Source organism: Medicago truncatula, chromosome 2 (genome assembly GCF_003473485.1).
Source record: "Medicago truncatula cultivar Jemalong A17 chromosome 2, MtrunA17r5.0-ANR, whole genome shotgun sequence".
NCBI lineage: Eukaryota > Viridiplantae > Streptophyta > Magnoliopsida > Fabales > Fabaceae > Medicago > Medicago truncatula.
In genome coordinates, this window is record NC_053043.1 from 23,294,591 (window position 1) to 23,309,685 (window position 15,095).

The 15,095-nt window shown below is 35.9% G+C and overlaps 2 protein-coding genes across 3 annotated transcripts; both read right to left on the bottom strand.

Annotated features, from left to right (window-relative positions):
* Positions 1 to 404: 404 nt before the first annotated feature.
* Positions 405 to 3,271, bottom strand: LOC25488313 (uncharacterized). The gene is made up of 9 exons (XM_013608382.3): positions 3,006 to 3,271; positions 2,278 to 2,361; positions 1,864 to 1,898; positions 1,623 to 1,749; positions 1,356 to 1,444; positions 1,135 to 1,246; positions 892 to 1,022; positions 757 to 805; positions 405 to 656 (listed from the first exon to the last, which is right to left on the bottom strand). The coding sequence occupies exons 1-9, from the start codon at positions 3,198 to 3,200 to the stop codon at positions 579 to 581; spliced, it is 900 nt and encodes a 299-aa protein (XP_013463836.1). The 5' UTR covers positions 3,201 to 3,271; the 3' UTR covers positions 405 to 578.
* A 284-nt stretch (positions 3,272 to 3,555) lies between these two features.
* On the bottom strand, positions 3,556 to 14,417 carry LOC25488312 (FIP1[V]-like protein). 2 transcript variants are annotated; one of them, XM_013608380.3, is made up of 9 exons: positions 13,481 to 14,417; positions 11,010 to 11,257; positions 9,856 to 9,982; positions 9,709 to 9,777; positions 9,464 to 9,604; positions 9,203 to 9,304; positions 8,749 to 9,095; positions 6,098 to 7,712; positions 3,556 to 4,804 (listed from the first exon to the last, which is right to left on the bottom strand). In XM_013608380.3, exons 1-9 carry the CDS (start codon positions 14,258 to 14,260, stop codon positions 4,247 to 4,249), a joined length of 3,987 nt encoding a protein of 1,328 aa, XP_013463834.1. In that variant the 5' UTR covers positions 14,261 to 14,417; the 3' UTR covers positions 3,556 to 4,246. The 2 variants fall into 2 exon arrangements, with proteins under 2 accessions (XP_013463834.1, XP_024632164.1); XM_024776396.2 differs by having other exon boundaries at positions 3,556 to 4,822.
* Positions 14,418 to 15,095: the final 678 nt, after the last annotated feature.

Below are 15,095 nucleotides of genomic sequence, written 5' to 3' on the forward strand. Positions count from 1 at the left end.
TTTACATTGGAAAAGATTATTTGTTTGAAAAAACATAATAATAGCATAAAAGTTAAGTCTTTTTTGCTTATATTTTAGGACGGAGGGAATATTGCACATGTTAAGGCAACTAAAAGTAGTAACTTTTTATTGAAACCAACAATTAATTATTAAAAATCTACATAGTTAATATAAAATGCACAAGTTTCGAATTAGTAAATATAAACACCTTTTAGACTTTCCAACTAAATGTTAAATGATGTAAACACTTTCTAAAAAGTTGTATGAGATAAGGGATCAACTTACTATAAAAAAAAATTAAAAGATTAACTTGTTCACTTTTAGACCAATTTAAAACTATAAAAAATAAAAAATAAAAACATGGTACAATATCAGATACAAAATTAAACCTACCATAAGATATATTTGGCTTAAAAAAATATTATACCTGTTATGAAATCTAAAACGGGTTTTCTTAAAACAAAACCAATTGTGTTGATTGGTTATGATATACGGTTATAAGAAGTGCAATTTAAGAAATGAATAAAATAGAGAGCACAAGAAATGAAATAATATTATGGATCATCAACTGCAAATAATTACATAACTTCTGTACTCTTCTCTTGAAGAACAGTTTTAAAAGCAACTTCACCTGCTAAACTTACATAGTAAGTTACCTGTTATGAAGAAGATAAATTAGTTCTACTTTTACTAATCTGTTGCAATTTTTAACAATTTTCAGAAAATCATGAATCATAATTGGATTTCGCTACTCACAATTTGCGTTGAGCTGACTTGATGAAGAAGGAATCCATTAGCCAATTCTCTAAAACAAGAACAAATTCATGACCATGATAATTGATGTTGTTGAGTGAAGCACCAAAAAAAATGTTACTGAATATTAATATTTACCTGCTAAAGACAGATTTACCATTTAGAAAAACTGAATAGGATTTTTTCTCATTCAAGCCAGGGTTCCCAATGTAAGCAACGCGATTGTCGGGGACTTGGATAGTGCAATCCTGTCCACTTAAATATACATCCTGAAGAGTAAATACAATACAAGGATGAATCTCACATAAGAGTAAGTTCAGTTAAAACTTCAGCATATGAAAAAAAATTACTGAAGGAAACATATAACTTGTTTGTGCTTACTACTGCGAATTTCGTAAATAAATGGTGCAAGTACTCAAAAGCTTTCGTTTTCTTCGTATTCTCCTTATTCTGTCCACATATGAGTAGTGGTTGGTATCCGACAACAATGCGCCTGAAGTTGACAAAGAGATTAAGAGTTTATGCACACCTAGAACTATTTTTACCATCACTTTTGAATTTGAATTAGTATAGTATTTTGAGAAGGTCAATACTGACCATACCAGTTGCTACTGTTTGCTTGCAATGTTCTGAGAAGCCAATGCAATTGATTGTTTTTGTTGCCGTTTAACGATCTGCTCAAGATAGAGTCCTTCAATTTCAGAAAAGAAAACAAATGAGAAAAAAAAAAACTAAAGAAAGCTAATACACCAAAAAAAAATGAGGAAAAGCATGAATAGTTCGAGAAAATTTTTATCAAAAAATTATCATTGCAAAATATAAAAGCATGTTTAGAAAATTGTTTATTGATCAAATAGAAAAATACATACTTGCAGTGCTTGAGTATCAACACCAATAACATCTAAGGTTTTCCCATTAGATAAATTGATCTTCTGCTCAAAGCAACCCACTTGTTCTCCTCCTGATTTTGCAGCTCTGGAAGTATAGGTAGTGTACCTGCAAACCAATTCTCTTTATAACTACCCGATTCAATATAATTGACCGAGGATAGTGATATTTTTAAACGATACGTTGTAATAAAGATAACATACTGCAAAGAGGATGGTGTACCATGGGAGTCTCAATGATGGAAAACGAAGAGTTGCCTGTAGAAGAGTAGACCGTAACATAATGAAACCATGAAAGAAAAATTAACCATATCAACTTGAACAAACCAATGGTCTTAAATTGATTGCAATTCTGCAAAAGCAACCAATGTAGCTACCAGAAACTGTGGCCGCAGTTTAAAACTTTGAAAACTCTATTTGTTTTAACAACGGAAATTAATTCTACCAATTCTATCAAATGATTTTAAATTGCGGTAAGCAAATGCAATTGTGACCATGTCCGCATTTATATGCAATTTTTCGCAATATCAAGAAAAAGCAACCACAACAATGGCAGTGACCTCAGTTTAAATTCTTCTTGTATCAGTTAATTGAAATACAACAGTAAAAATACTACTTAGATGTAAAAGGGACATACATTCTGCATGAGTGGATCGTCTCCTCCAAGCTTGCTGGTGCACACAACAAAACTTGCCTTGTAAGCTTTTGCAACCTTCTCCATCTTCATGAACACCGGAAAGAAAGAAATACAGTGAGCAAAGTCTGCAAAATAAGAACATAGATGTACTTGGACTCTATGCTATAAAAATGACTTTAACTACATTCTCGCTTTGATTATAGAGATTAACTTATATTATATACTAGTGTTTTTATATTAATTCAATACGCATTTAAATAAGTTGTTTATCCAAACGCACTCCAGATCAATGCAACTTCGGTCCAAATATATGCTTCATCAATCAATGTGTCACAAGTTGTGTGATTGTCACATGAACAGATATTTTCCTTAAAGTCATAAGAGAGGGAAAATGAGCTAGTAAGAGCCGTTCTTGCTAAGAAATTCATAGAACAGCATGCAAACAATGTTAATGGGATTTGAATTGCAGTGCACACATTCGATGTGTGATGCATTAATTTAATCTTGACCGTCCAACCTCAAATCAATGGTGATGATGATTTGTAAATGTATAATGTGAGCTGACTGATTTCAAATCAATGATTGAGATCACTTAATGTGCCTAAATAAGTTTTTATATGATATAGTGTTAAAATAAGTTTTTTTACCTAAACACACTCCAAAATCAAATCAAAGTGGTAAAGTTGAGAATAAGTGGGAAACAAAATAGGTTGAAAATGAAAGCATACCATATTGAGAAGATGGAGTTGTTGGTTAATGGTTCTGAAACCACCATTGACACTGATGAAGTAGATATCATTATCTTGTTGAGTTGCATTTGTGTTGAGCAATGTCTGAGGTTGGCCTAAGTTGAGAGCAATGTAGAGAGCACAACAGAGACAAAGTTGAATGAGAAGAGTACATGCACATGATGTTTTCTCCATTTAGACCACTTTCCAAGGAGGAAGCAAGATAAGTGAACACGATTCAATTTGATGTGAGATTAGATCTCAAATGTAAGCATAGTAATGTTTGAGATAATAATGAATTAATTATAGTCCACGTTGGACATGTGATTGGTAACGTTGTAATGGTCCCTTTTTGTTCTCTTCCTCATGTTTCTTATCACTTATATATTTGGTAATATTACAAGTTTCTACATTTGCATTGTAAATGTCTATCTTGTGAGAGATGCTGATTGAAGTATTAATGGAGTTCTTTTTAATTAAATTTACTTCAGTTAAAAGTATAAATCAAGACTAAATTATAATGGAAATCTAAGATTGGAAGACTTGAAAATGGTCAAAAATTATGCATCAAACTTCATTTATTATTTTTGTAATTCCTAATCTAACTACATGTGATTTGATATCTATCTATCTATCTAGATACAACAAAGGCTCGTCACTTCAGTTTCATGATTCCCGCGTAAAAAAGTATAAAAGATAGGAAAAATGAGTAATCAGTACTTGCTTTTAGTCTACAACAAAGAAAAGTAATCCATGGCATCTACAATTTGATTAAAAATAACACAGCCGGGAAGCAATCAGCATCTCTTTCGACCGTTGCCCTTCGAGATGTTTCTCACTTACCAAGAGCTTGAACACCCTTATGCCACAAGAGGAAAGTGCCAGTATCAGGCTCTATGTCACCACCAGCTACAATGTTATACATCCAACCTTGGTCACGTTCAAGACACAATGCCACTAGCTGCTCATAACCCAGATCATCCAGGTAAGAGCTACATTTTGACACCCAAAATATGTGTCACCTGTAATAACCAGTTAATGTTTTACATTTTACGTGTATATACAGTGTACAATAAATTTATAGGTAGTGTGGTTACAGTTTAACATAACAGTACAAAATATATCTCAAACCCTTGCAAGGATTCTAGTTCTAGACTTTAAAAGCATCAGCCTAAGTGTAATTTCCCAAAAGCTAGACGATATCAGATTTTCCTTCATTAAACTAGACCACCAGAATTCATTTAGTTACTGATCCATCTCCTTTTTCTGGGAGGTCGCTCTTGTTTGACCTCTGACTCCACTGGATTTTCAGTTTTGGCAGAAGGCAAAGGTTCAGTCTCTAGCTTCTTGATAACCAGGGTTTCTTTTTCACTTGGCATTGGGAGCTTGAACCGCTCACTCCGTTTCTTCAGCCTCTCAACTGTGTCCAGGTGCCGATCCCCTGATTCCTTGGAATCACCATCCCTGCTCTCCGTGTCTACAGAATCCCTTGCTTCAGGCATCAAGGGTTGTTGGTTATCCAAATCAACTGTTTTGGCAGATTCATCCACAGGTTTCCCTGCTTCAGAAGACCCACCATTATTATTCTTATCAATGTCTTTGAACTTCAAGGAAGAGGAGGGCTTGTTTATACTGAAATCTCTTTCCTTATGGCTTGTCCAGCGCTCCAGTTTAGAACGTCCTCTGTAAGAATCTTGCTGTTCATCATCGGAGGAAATGCCGTCCTGGTGTTTCCTGGACAGGCGATGCCCTGGGATTTCATGCTCAGCACGTTCTTGATCACCAGATTCTTTCAAGCCCTTCACAATAGAAACTAACTATTATAGAAAATAAGTTCATATATCTAACGATTATTTCCAACATCAGCAAGAGTTTGCAAGCAGAAGAAAATCTTGAAAAACAAGAGGAGGCAGGGGGAAGACCAATGGAAAATGCAATCAATGTGATAGAATTCCTGGCTTACTAATGTTAAGTGGTAAGACACACTAGTTTGAAACAATAAAAAATAAAAATTACTTTTTCCTTGTGAACAAAATCTCAAGAACTCTGCTAAGAATATTAACACCTCTGTCAAGCACATTGGAACACCAAGGAAATTAATGAGTCTTGGGTCAAATCGCAGGAAAGATAACAAAATCTAAGCATGACCCTATCAGGTGAGGCTACATGGATCAAATGATATCATCATTAGATTCTTATAAGATTAAATTTTTATTAATTTAGAGCACGGCCATTTCAAATAAATCAAATTTACGCAACCATCTAAAATCAAGACAATTAAATCATTATTAAATGTCATAAAATTTGACAATGCTTTATGCAAGTTGCCAATTTCTCCGACAGTCCTCTTCTATTCAGGTCCAGCAACCCATACAAATAACGATAAGCAAGAGGTTCACAAGCTTATCAGTTATAACCAGATGATGCTGAGACCCATACAAAATGACACTACAAAAAGAATAGCTAATATTTTAGCGAATATTCATATACTATAGTAATGCTTTTGTTTTTTACAAAATATACTATAGTAATGCTAACAACACTCATTTTAACACTAACTTTCTTATTGGGTGAAATACATGCAAGTCACGCCACTTTGAGAATGGGTCCCACAAAGTGATGTGATCCATGTGTGTTTCACTCAACAAGAGAGTGAGTGTTAAAAAGAGTGTGTTAGAATGAGTGTTGCTAGCATTACTTCATACACAATCAATATACTTGAGAATAACTACCATAATGCAGATGTTAAAAATTCTTATTAACAGTGCTAGATTTATCCTCATCACATTTTGTTTCAAAACCATGCCTCAAAAGGGCATGTCTTCTAATTTCTTACTCCCCCCATGAAGTTAGGTGAGCAGCATTAATGGAAATTTAAAGCTAGTTAATTGATCACAATCAAGCCTTCCTTTCCATGTATTATGTGGCCTGAAACAACAAGTCAAATAATAACAGCAACTAAATTGCCAGCTCACCATAACTCCCAGCCCAATTTTGATTCTAGGAAGCACATATCAATAATGCTTATTTTCATCAAGTATTTAATTCTCCAGCTAGAGTTTTCAGATTTTACATGCTACCGTAATGCATACCTTCTCATTCGATGGACCATTTGGATTTTCTAGACTTTTCTTGGACAGACCTAAACTATTGAGGTCACTAATATCACGCTCTTTGCTTTTCCTTGAGCCCTCTTTGTGTTTCCTCTCGTGAAGTCTTTGGTTATCTGAAGCATTAGCAACACGATCACTACGACTACTTGACCTTTCCTGCCTAGATCGCCTTTCTTCAGCAGTATATTGATTTCCACGGGAATAAGCATCATCCCGCCCCTTATGATGTGAACTTTCTTCTGGAATCCGATCCCTTCTCTTTAGTTGGTCATTGTGTCGAACTGATTCCCTAGATTGGTAATCTTTCTCAGAAAGTTTATGTTCATCTTTAGCACTAACACGGCCAACCCATGCTTTTTCTTCAGCCCCTCGTACATTTCTTCCAGAACTCCTTCCTTCTTCTCTTTCACGCTTGGGTAGGGGTCCATCATGGGACAGTTTCAACCGATGCCACTCCTCCCTATCTCTTTGCCTATCGCCCCTCTCCTGCATTAGCCAGGCATCATCTTTCTGCCTATTGGTGTACTGATCATCAGGGTAATCTCTACTTCTTTGTACCTCATCTCTTTCTCGTCTACGCCGACTAGCATTTTCTCTGTAGCCATGTGGAATTTCTTCTTTGTCCATATGTTCCCTCCTAAGATACTCCTCGTCCTTTCTCCTCTTGATATGGTAATCCTCCACAGCTTCGTACCTAACCCTCACGCCCTCATCTCTTTCCCTGTGTCTTGAGTCTCGTGAACCAACATCCTTTTCATAAGGAATCCTGTAGCTACCATTATCCAACTGCTTTCTAGAGTGAAAGCTATCTTCTTTGTCGTTTCTCTCATTTTCTCGAAGCTTAGCCCTATCCCTCTTTCTAGGTTCATTAGTTCTAACCTTTCTGTTATAGACATCATCATCTCTCCTTGCCCAATCCATGTCAGAACTGTCCCTATCTTTTTGCCTATCAAATCCGTCAGTATTTGTATGCAATTGATGGGCCAAGCTACGATGCCGGTCCTTGTAAGGGTATGATCCCTCTCTACCTCTAAGTACCATGTGATTTCTTTCGGGATCTTGCTTTCCATCATGCTCTTTTCTATAGAATCCCTGCTCATTTTCATCAGGGTGTTGTCTGATGCTAGCCAGACGTGTTGATCGTGGATCCTGGACTACTTCTTCATCAAGACCCTCTCGTCGCTTCTGATTATCTCTGCTGCTTGCTGATCTTGCTTTGCTGTTATCGCTGCTTCTGGCAGCTTTTATGTCCTCCCAATCATCACTTTCATCGAGCAAAGGTTGCTCAACTTGAGATGTCAAATTCTGTTTCTTATCTATCCCATCCTTGAGGACATCAACCTTGTCTACTGCATTTAAATCGGTTTCTTTCTTTCCCAATCTAGGACTTCCATCAGCGGTCCCAGTATCCTCAAGCTCGCCATCTTTGTCCTCCAAACTGGACTGTTTTACATCCTCAATGACAGGAGAAGACGAAAGTGTGGTATCTTTGACTTCCATGCTTTCAACTGAATCTTCTTTTTTATTGTCATCTGTATTCAGTTTTCGGATAGGACTAATAGGAGATTGACTACGCACTGTTTTTTGCATTTTCCTGTAAATACAAAAGCAAAGATGCTATTAATTAATTATAGATGATTAACAAAAATGATGGATGAAAATGCAATAAAAATAACTATGTTGAAACAATGAGCATTCGAAAAAAAACAACACAATAATGTACACATGAAAAAAAAAAGTCCTAAATGCAAAAAAAAATTGTATTTAAGTAACTAGCAATTCTTTTTATCTCTAAGTTTGATTCCAGAAGAACAGCTTTTTAATGCACTGTTGACTTCTCACTGGTTATAAAATATTAAATCTTTATCTTAATCGTAGCCTTTTTAATGCACTGTTGACTTCTCACTGGTTATACTCCCTCCGTCCCAAATTGTATGTCGCTTTGGAAAAAAAATTTGTCCCAAATTATATGTCGCTTTACAATACCAATGAAATATTAATGTTACTTTTCCTATTATATCCTTAACTATTAATTACTCACTCTTCTTTCAATTATTTCATTTATTTTTTCCATACCATTTATTAGGGATAATTTTGTAATACAACTCATAATTTCTCTTCCCCACACAATATTAATTACATTTCTTAATACGTGTGAAATGGCCAAAACGTCATACAATTTAGGACGGAGGGAGTACAATATTAAATCTTTATCTTAATCGTAGCACTTCCTTTCTCAAGTGAATATATCTTCAATATGATTTAAATTAAGCTCAAAATTTGCTTCTCCAATAACTCATTTGACTGTTGAGTGACATCCTAAATTAATTCAAGCACATCAATGTAGCTTAACCTCGCTCACAATCAAGTTAATATATATATATATATATTAGCTAGTTCATGCTGCATGGGAATACAAACTTTATTTGCTGCAAAGACCCACAGTTGAATACATGTCTGAGGATACATGTCTTAGGATTTTAGACTTGCCACATTTGCTGATATCTCTATGCCTATCAGTATCAAATGCAACAAAAATGATAGAACAATAAATCACGGCAGAGATGAAAACAGAAGCATACAGATAGAGGATAAAATTCCTCTTTTAGGGAATATAGACTGTTCAATACCTTTCCTCTTGAGAAGAGCTGGAATTGCCACCATAAGACCTGGGATTTTGGCCCCTTGAACCAGAGTATTCAATTGGCTCATCCTGTGAGACGAACAAGCTTTCATCTTCATTAGCTACATTAGAAGAAACAGAAGTCGCAAATGGCATTTTTCTTCCTGCATGCTCTTTCTTTCGTCGGTTATAATCCTGTGGAATACCATCAGAATACTCAGGCTCCAAACTTGGTTCATCTCCAGCTTCAACGTCTTCTCTAAAACTCTCTCTCTGGGGTTCTCCATCCTCTGATTGATCTTGGACACCTATTCCCACAGAGGAATCATCATCTTCGGCACCCTGTAAAACAATCTGTTCACAAAAAATATTGTCATATATACATTGTATATGCAGGATGTAACCATAAAAAGGTTTATTTCATTATCCCATAAGCTTTTTGTGAAAAAATCATCAAATACCTCAATTATTGCATCTGAATCACGCAATCGAGGAGGACGGGTATCAATGGTAGGAAGACGTTCTCCATAGCCACCTTCCACCTGTATTGCTCTACCAGTTGGCTGTAGAAAATAAATTTATGAGTATGGAGACAGAAATAGAGGAAGGCAAAATATTTACCACACATGTTATTATATTAGAATATTGACCAGAAGCAAGCAGGCCAAGAAGCAAACAGATTTTTTTACAGAAATTAACAAAGCATTTTGACAAATGCATACCATCGGCGGTCGCATGCGTCCAGAACCTTTCATAACATCACTTTGTCCCACATCGGATTTTACAGAATTTGCATTTTCAACAGCACCGTCGTGTAAACCAGTAGCTGCAGCCAATTCAGGGGGCAAATCTGGATCATAATCCTGGAGCGAAATTAAATAGATGATTAATTTAACAGAAAAAATGGTTGCCCCAAAACAGCTCAGTAAAATAAGGAACTAATTAAAAATGAAAATAGATCTTCTACGTGCTCTGTTCGACCACTCTCGTAAACACGGATCTTGCTTTGCATTGTAGACTCCAGGCGTAGTTGCTCCTAAAAAGTCACATACAAGAGTTTGATCAGTCAACACTAAACTTGTGGAAAATATAGAAAGTAACTTAATAATTTTACCAGCTGTTTACAATAATCTTTCCAGGTCTCTTCATTCAAACCAAAGTTGAAAAAATCTGATGCATCAACATTTGGATATTTCCACAATTTCTCCTCAAAACTCTCAATATCGACATCAAATATAGTCCTGAAAACAAATGGTAGTTTATATTAGCACCAACCAGGTGACATAACTGAGATTTAGGTATACGTCAACAGAAACATCAAAACAATGGAAATAAAAGCATCCTGCACAACATCAGATGTGCATTTGTAACAAAACTCTAACTACAAGATTTGCATATGTAATCCAAGCTTCAAACATCAAAAATTGTTCATTAATCAGCAAGCTATTTGTCAGAAAAAATTATTAGCCAAAAGAAAGCACACGGCTGCGTTATTGAAATATAGGAGTGTGCAGTTTTAGTTGTATATAATCAGGGAGATAAATCAACAAGACAAATAAGTGCATATCAATGGAATTAGTGGTAATAGATCAATAATTAATATCATTGGGAGGAGTTGTTAGGCTACCACTTGCATCAACTTCATTATTTTATTCCCTTTGATAGCTAGCTTTTAAATGAGGGTTCCCTAAAGGTTTAGATATCTATCATGAGGGTCTCTAAGGGTTTAGATATCTATCAAATTGGTATTAGAGCTAGTTGCCAGAATCTCAGAAGTCACCAGGACATCAGCTCTCAGGGGCGGTGCTGTGATAGGAACTTGGGTATTATGGGGTGCCTAAGTCCCACATCGAGTAATATGGGATGCTTAGTGGCGTATTTAAGTGGCTCGGTTCTTCCCCCTTGATAGCTAGCTTTTAAGACAGCATTTCCCAAGTGCTTAGATACTTATCAAAATCAACCCAAAACAATAAACATACAGGAGCTGACCTCTTTCTATTCATTAATGATATTTTAGGATTTGAAACAATATATTGTATTGCTACTGTACCATTTCGAAAATGCCTTGCATGGTAAGCCCATGTTTGGAAGGAAAAAGAACAGCTTTGTTCAGAAGGTAGCTTAGGAAGCTGCCAAAATGGCGACTATTTACCCAGCATAACCTAATCTGAACATACATTAATAACTAATAACAGTCACTTGGAACCTAGTGTCTTAATACAGCTAAAGAAAGAAAAACAATAACATATAGGTTCACAAAAATATTACTTGTGAGAAGGAAGAGTGAATTCCAATCCACCACCAAAACCCCGCCCTGCAGCATTGTTTCCCCAACTAGGTTGTCCAGGACCTGTATGAAAACCTTTTTGCATACCAATAGCCCCTTTTATTCCAGGTGGTCTCCAATCTCCTCTACCCCGACCAATCATGTTAGCAAGTGGACGAATCTGACCAGGAGGACCTCCTTGAGCAGCACCAGGAGCTCCGGGTATTGTTGTCGCACCAGGCCTAATATACTATACAACAACAAAAGAAACAAATTATTAGATCTTTTCCATTTCAGAAAGCCATAATTACCAATATATTTATTTGCAGACCATGGAAAGAACTATCACAGACCACAGATCTATAACAAATGAAAGATTCAATTGGCTTTAGAAAATACAACTTTTCCCTTCTCTTCATTAAACATTGTAACGTAAGATCAAAATTAATCTCGTAAAAACGGAAAAGTAGGAAAGACACTCCCTCAAGTCAGGGTCAAACCACATCTATTGAAAAGCTTAAGTTCAACTCAAACTGTCATGTTTGGCAATTTGTGAACATTGCTGTAAGCCCTCACCAAGGTTTGTGGTGGTACACACCAACCTCTTGAATGGGTTAGCCTCCCCGGTCCCTACTCCCTAAACTATTTAATTCCTGATTTATGAAAAACGTAGCATTAAGGCAAGATAAGTTTATCTATTTTATTGATACGCAAAAAATAGATGAACACAAAAGTCACATTTTGTTCAAAATGCTAGAAACAATACAAAAGCATAACCCAGTTGAAGAGGGAATGAACCTTTAAGTGGAATTAAATTTATTGGGTTTAAATATAAAAGTTGTCAAGGAGTTTATTGGGTTTACAGCCACTGAATAGTAGGCAATGAATAATTCATAACATGAACAATAATCAAGAGGGATGTAAATCAAATGTTTAATACTGAGACATTAAGCTAAAAACAGAATAAAAATTTAACTAAATATATGCCGCTCCAGTAGTACAAGAAAGAGGAAACGTAAAAATAGATGACTATCAATGTTACACATAATAGAGGGAACATACTTGCATGCATACATACAAACAGACAGACAGACACAAAAATAAGTACACATGTACATATATTTACTCAAAGAAGGGAGATGAATTCCGAGTACCTAGGGAAAGAACTTATCAAGTATATAACGAGGAATTGTATACAGTAGTTGGCCAACCATAAAACCGCTATAGCAAGATAGCCCATAGCACAAAGACCACTGTTATGAACTTTTTGATACATATTACGAATATAAAATTTTAAACTATATACACAAAAAAACCTAAAACACCACATGTTGCCAGCTGTAAATTTGAAACTTAATTGCATATTCCACTAAATCTCCAATGATGCACAAGACAGAATGAATCGCCAAAGAAATAGAACAGTTGGAGAGATAGATTAACAACAAATACTAGTTTTAGAATCAACTTTGTTATGCACCTATACCTCCTCCCTCCAAAAGGAGACTTAATTTATAACATTCAAGAGTAGTGAACCCTTAAAATCGATTCTTGTGAGCACATATCTTGTTTTGGAAATCATGTCTTATCTATTTGCAGCCAAAACAATATGAAATAAACACTTTGAGTGTCCTCACAAGAATCACGAGATGCAGAGAACAGCCAGGCAATTGCCATTTACCAACGAACAGGGAAACACTAACTTATTCACATTCATAATGCCACTGAAGAATCACTTAACTTATTATTAGTCAAATTTTATTTTTTGGGGGAGGTTGTTCGGAATTAGTAAATACCACCTCTTACAGGCTTGGTAAACCCAAAGGACCCTTAAATAACTTCTGTTCACAATGAAACAAAAAAAAAAATCATGATCTAAAGCGTTGGAGCAAATAAAAAACATTATCCACATCTCCCACCAAACATTATCGATATGCAAACATTTGACAGTGCTCATTTGATCCTTAAGCCCAAGCCTAAACCAGTACACCATTAAACCAAGTAGAAAGTGCATGGCTAGATCAACCAACTATTATTAAGAAATGAACACAATAATTTCAATGGTTTCCATTTAGGCAAGACCCGCTGAAAAATATCAACAGAATACACCAGATAATCTTTTCCAAACTAAAATATGATCATGTAGAATCACCAGGAATCAAATCCAGATTTCCATAATGAAATCATTAGAAAGATTACATATATTTATTTGGGTGTACAATACAAGAAAAGAGGTTTAACCCAATCTTAGGGCTTCCATCATTATATAAACTTATAGCTCAAAGTTAAATCCATTTAGCTCTTCAAACTTGTTTTTCAGCTTTTAACAACATAAAGCAGGATCAAATTTCTTCAATTTAAAGTGTCTAACAATTACTACAAAGCCAAGCATATACAACTCAACTCAACTCAACCCATTCATTCATACTATAAAAGGAAAACCATAAACAAAAAAAAAAACTTTGAAGAAACTAACCTTAAACTGGGAATGAAATGGATGATACCCATGAGCATGATTACCATAACCAACTTTAGGAACAACAGGAATGCCACCAGCAGCAGGACCCGCGACTGGCTTCCCCGGTTCCACGGCATCCTTTCTCTCACCATCCACCGGAATATTGGCACTTTCCCCCCACTCTTGGTCTTCCAAACCCTGATTAGGCTCACCAGCTACAATGACAAGGCCACCATCTTCATCATCATCTTCGTCGTCATCGTCACCCACAACCCCACCTTTTTCCATCGCCATGGCCATGTGATTATCATCATTCAACACTATCTGTAAATCATCATCACTGTCACTGTCCCAATCATCATCATTCCCACCACCACCACCTCCTCCTCCAGATAATCCCGGAATCAGCGGCTCTGTGCCTCCACCTTCTTCGTTCTCTTCCTCTATGTCAAATTTAACATCATCTTGATCCATCGGATCGTTGCCTTCAACAACAACCTCAACCGCGACCGGTTTCGAATCCGGCGGTTCAAGAAGAACCCTAAGGCCGTCGGCCGATTCAGGTTCCTTTTCAATTTCAACAGGCGGGTCATCTTGTGTTGGGGCGGTTTCAGGAGGATCGATTTGATGAGGTGTATCGTGGATAGAGTGGGATGTGGCGCAGGGGATCTGATTGAGATCGATGGAAGAAGGGGGTGGAGGGGAGGTGTGAATAACAGAAGAGGGGGGTGTTGATTCTGTGGCAAAAGGACGGAGAACATCGGTGTATAAATCTCCGAATTCGTCGTCGTCGTCCATGGCTTAAACTGAGTTAGCTTTGGAGACAGAGAGAGATTTGTGTTATGCTGTGTTGTGTTGTGTGTACTTTGGAGAAGAGGGTTTTGTTTTGAGGTTCGGGAGACAAGTACTGTTGTTGTTCAATTCAATGCCCCAACCTGCTCTTCCTCTCTATCATTCTTAGGTTAACTTAAAACAAGCCACCATTATTTTCTTTTTCTTTTTCTTTTTCTTTTCTACAACACATCTTTATTTTTTTTTAGTTACTTATGTAATAATAATAATATTTTTTTGATCAAGTAATAATAATAATATTAACAAACAACACTTCCTACAAACAACCTCAACAAAAATATAATGTTAGCAACATACTTTTTAACATTATCTTTTTTATCATGTGAATTTCACCAGATTTACATGAGACTCACATGATTTTATGGAATCCGTAAAATTTAACTAAAAAAAATGTGTGCATTAAATTGTGTGTTGTTTGGTGGTCATCATAATGTTGCAAAGGTTTTACATTTTTTCATAAAACAAAAAATAATAGTATTACTAAGAACACACACTTTAATTCACATGTCGTAACATACTCTCTTCTATTGTGTGAAACTGTGAAACTCATGAGTCCCACCGAATTATGTAGGTCTTGTGTGAGTTTGACAAGACTCACATGAATTTCATCAAATAGAAGAAAGTATCATGGGATATGTATGTTGTTGCTTGTATTCATCTAAAAAAATATAAAAAGTGTGTTATTTGTGGATTGGTTCTCGAGATTAATGTATTTCAAGAGTGGGTCGTGAGATTGTGAGGGATTGGATCAGTCTGAAATAATTGTCCCCCAAGTCATTGT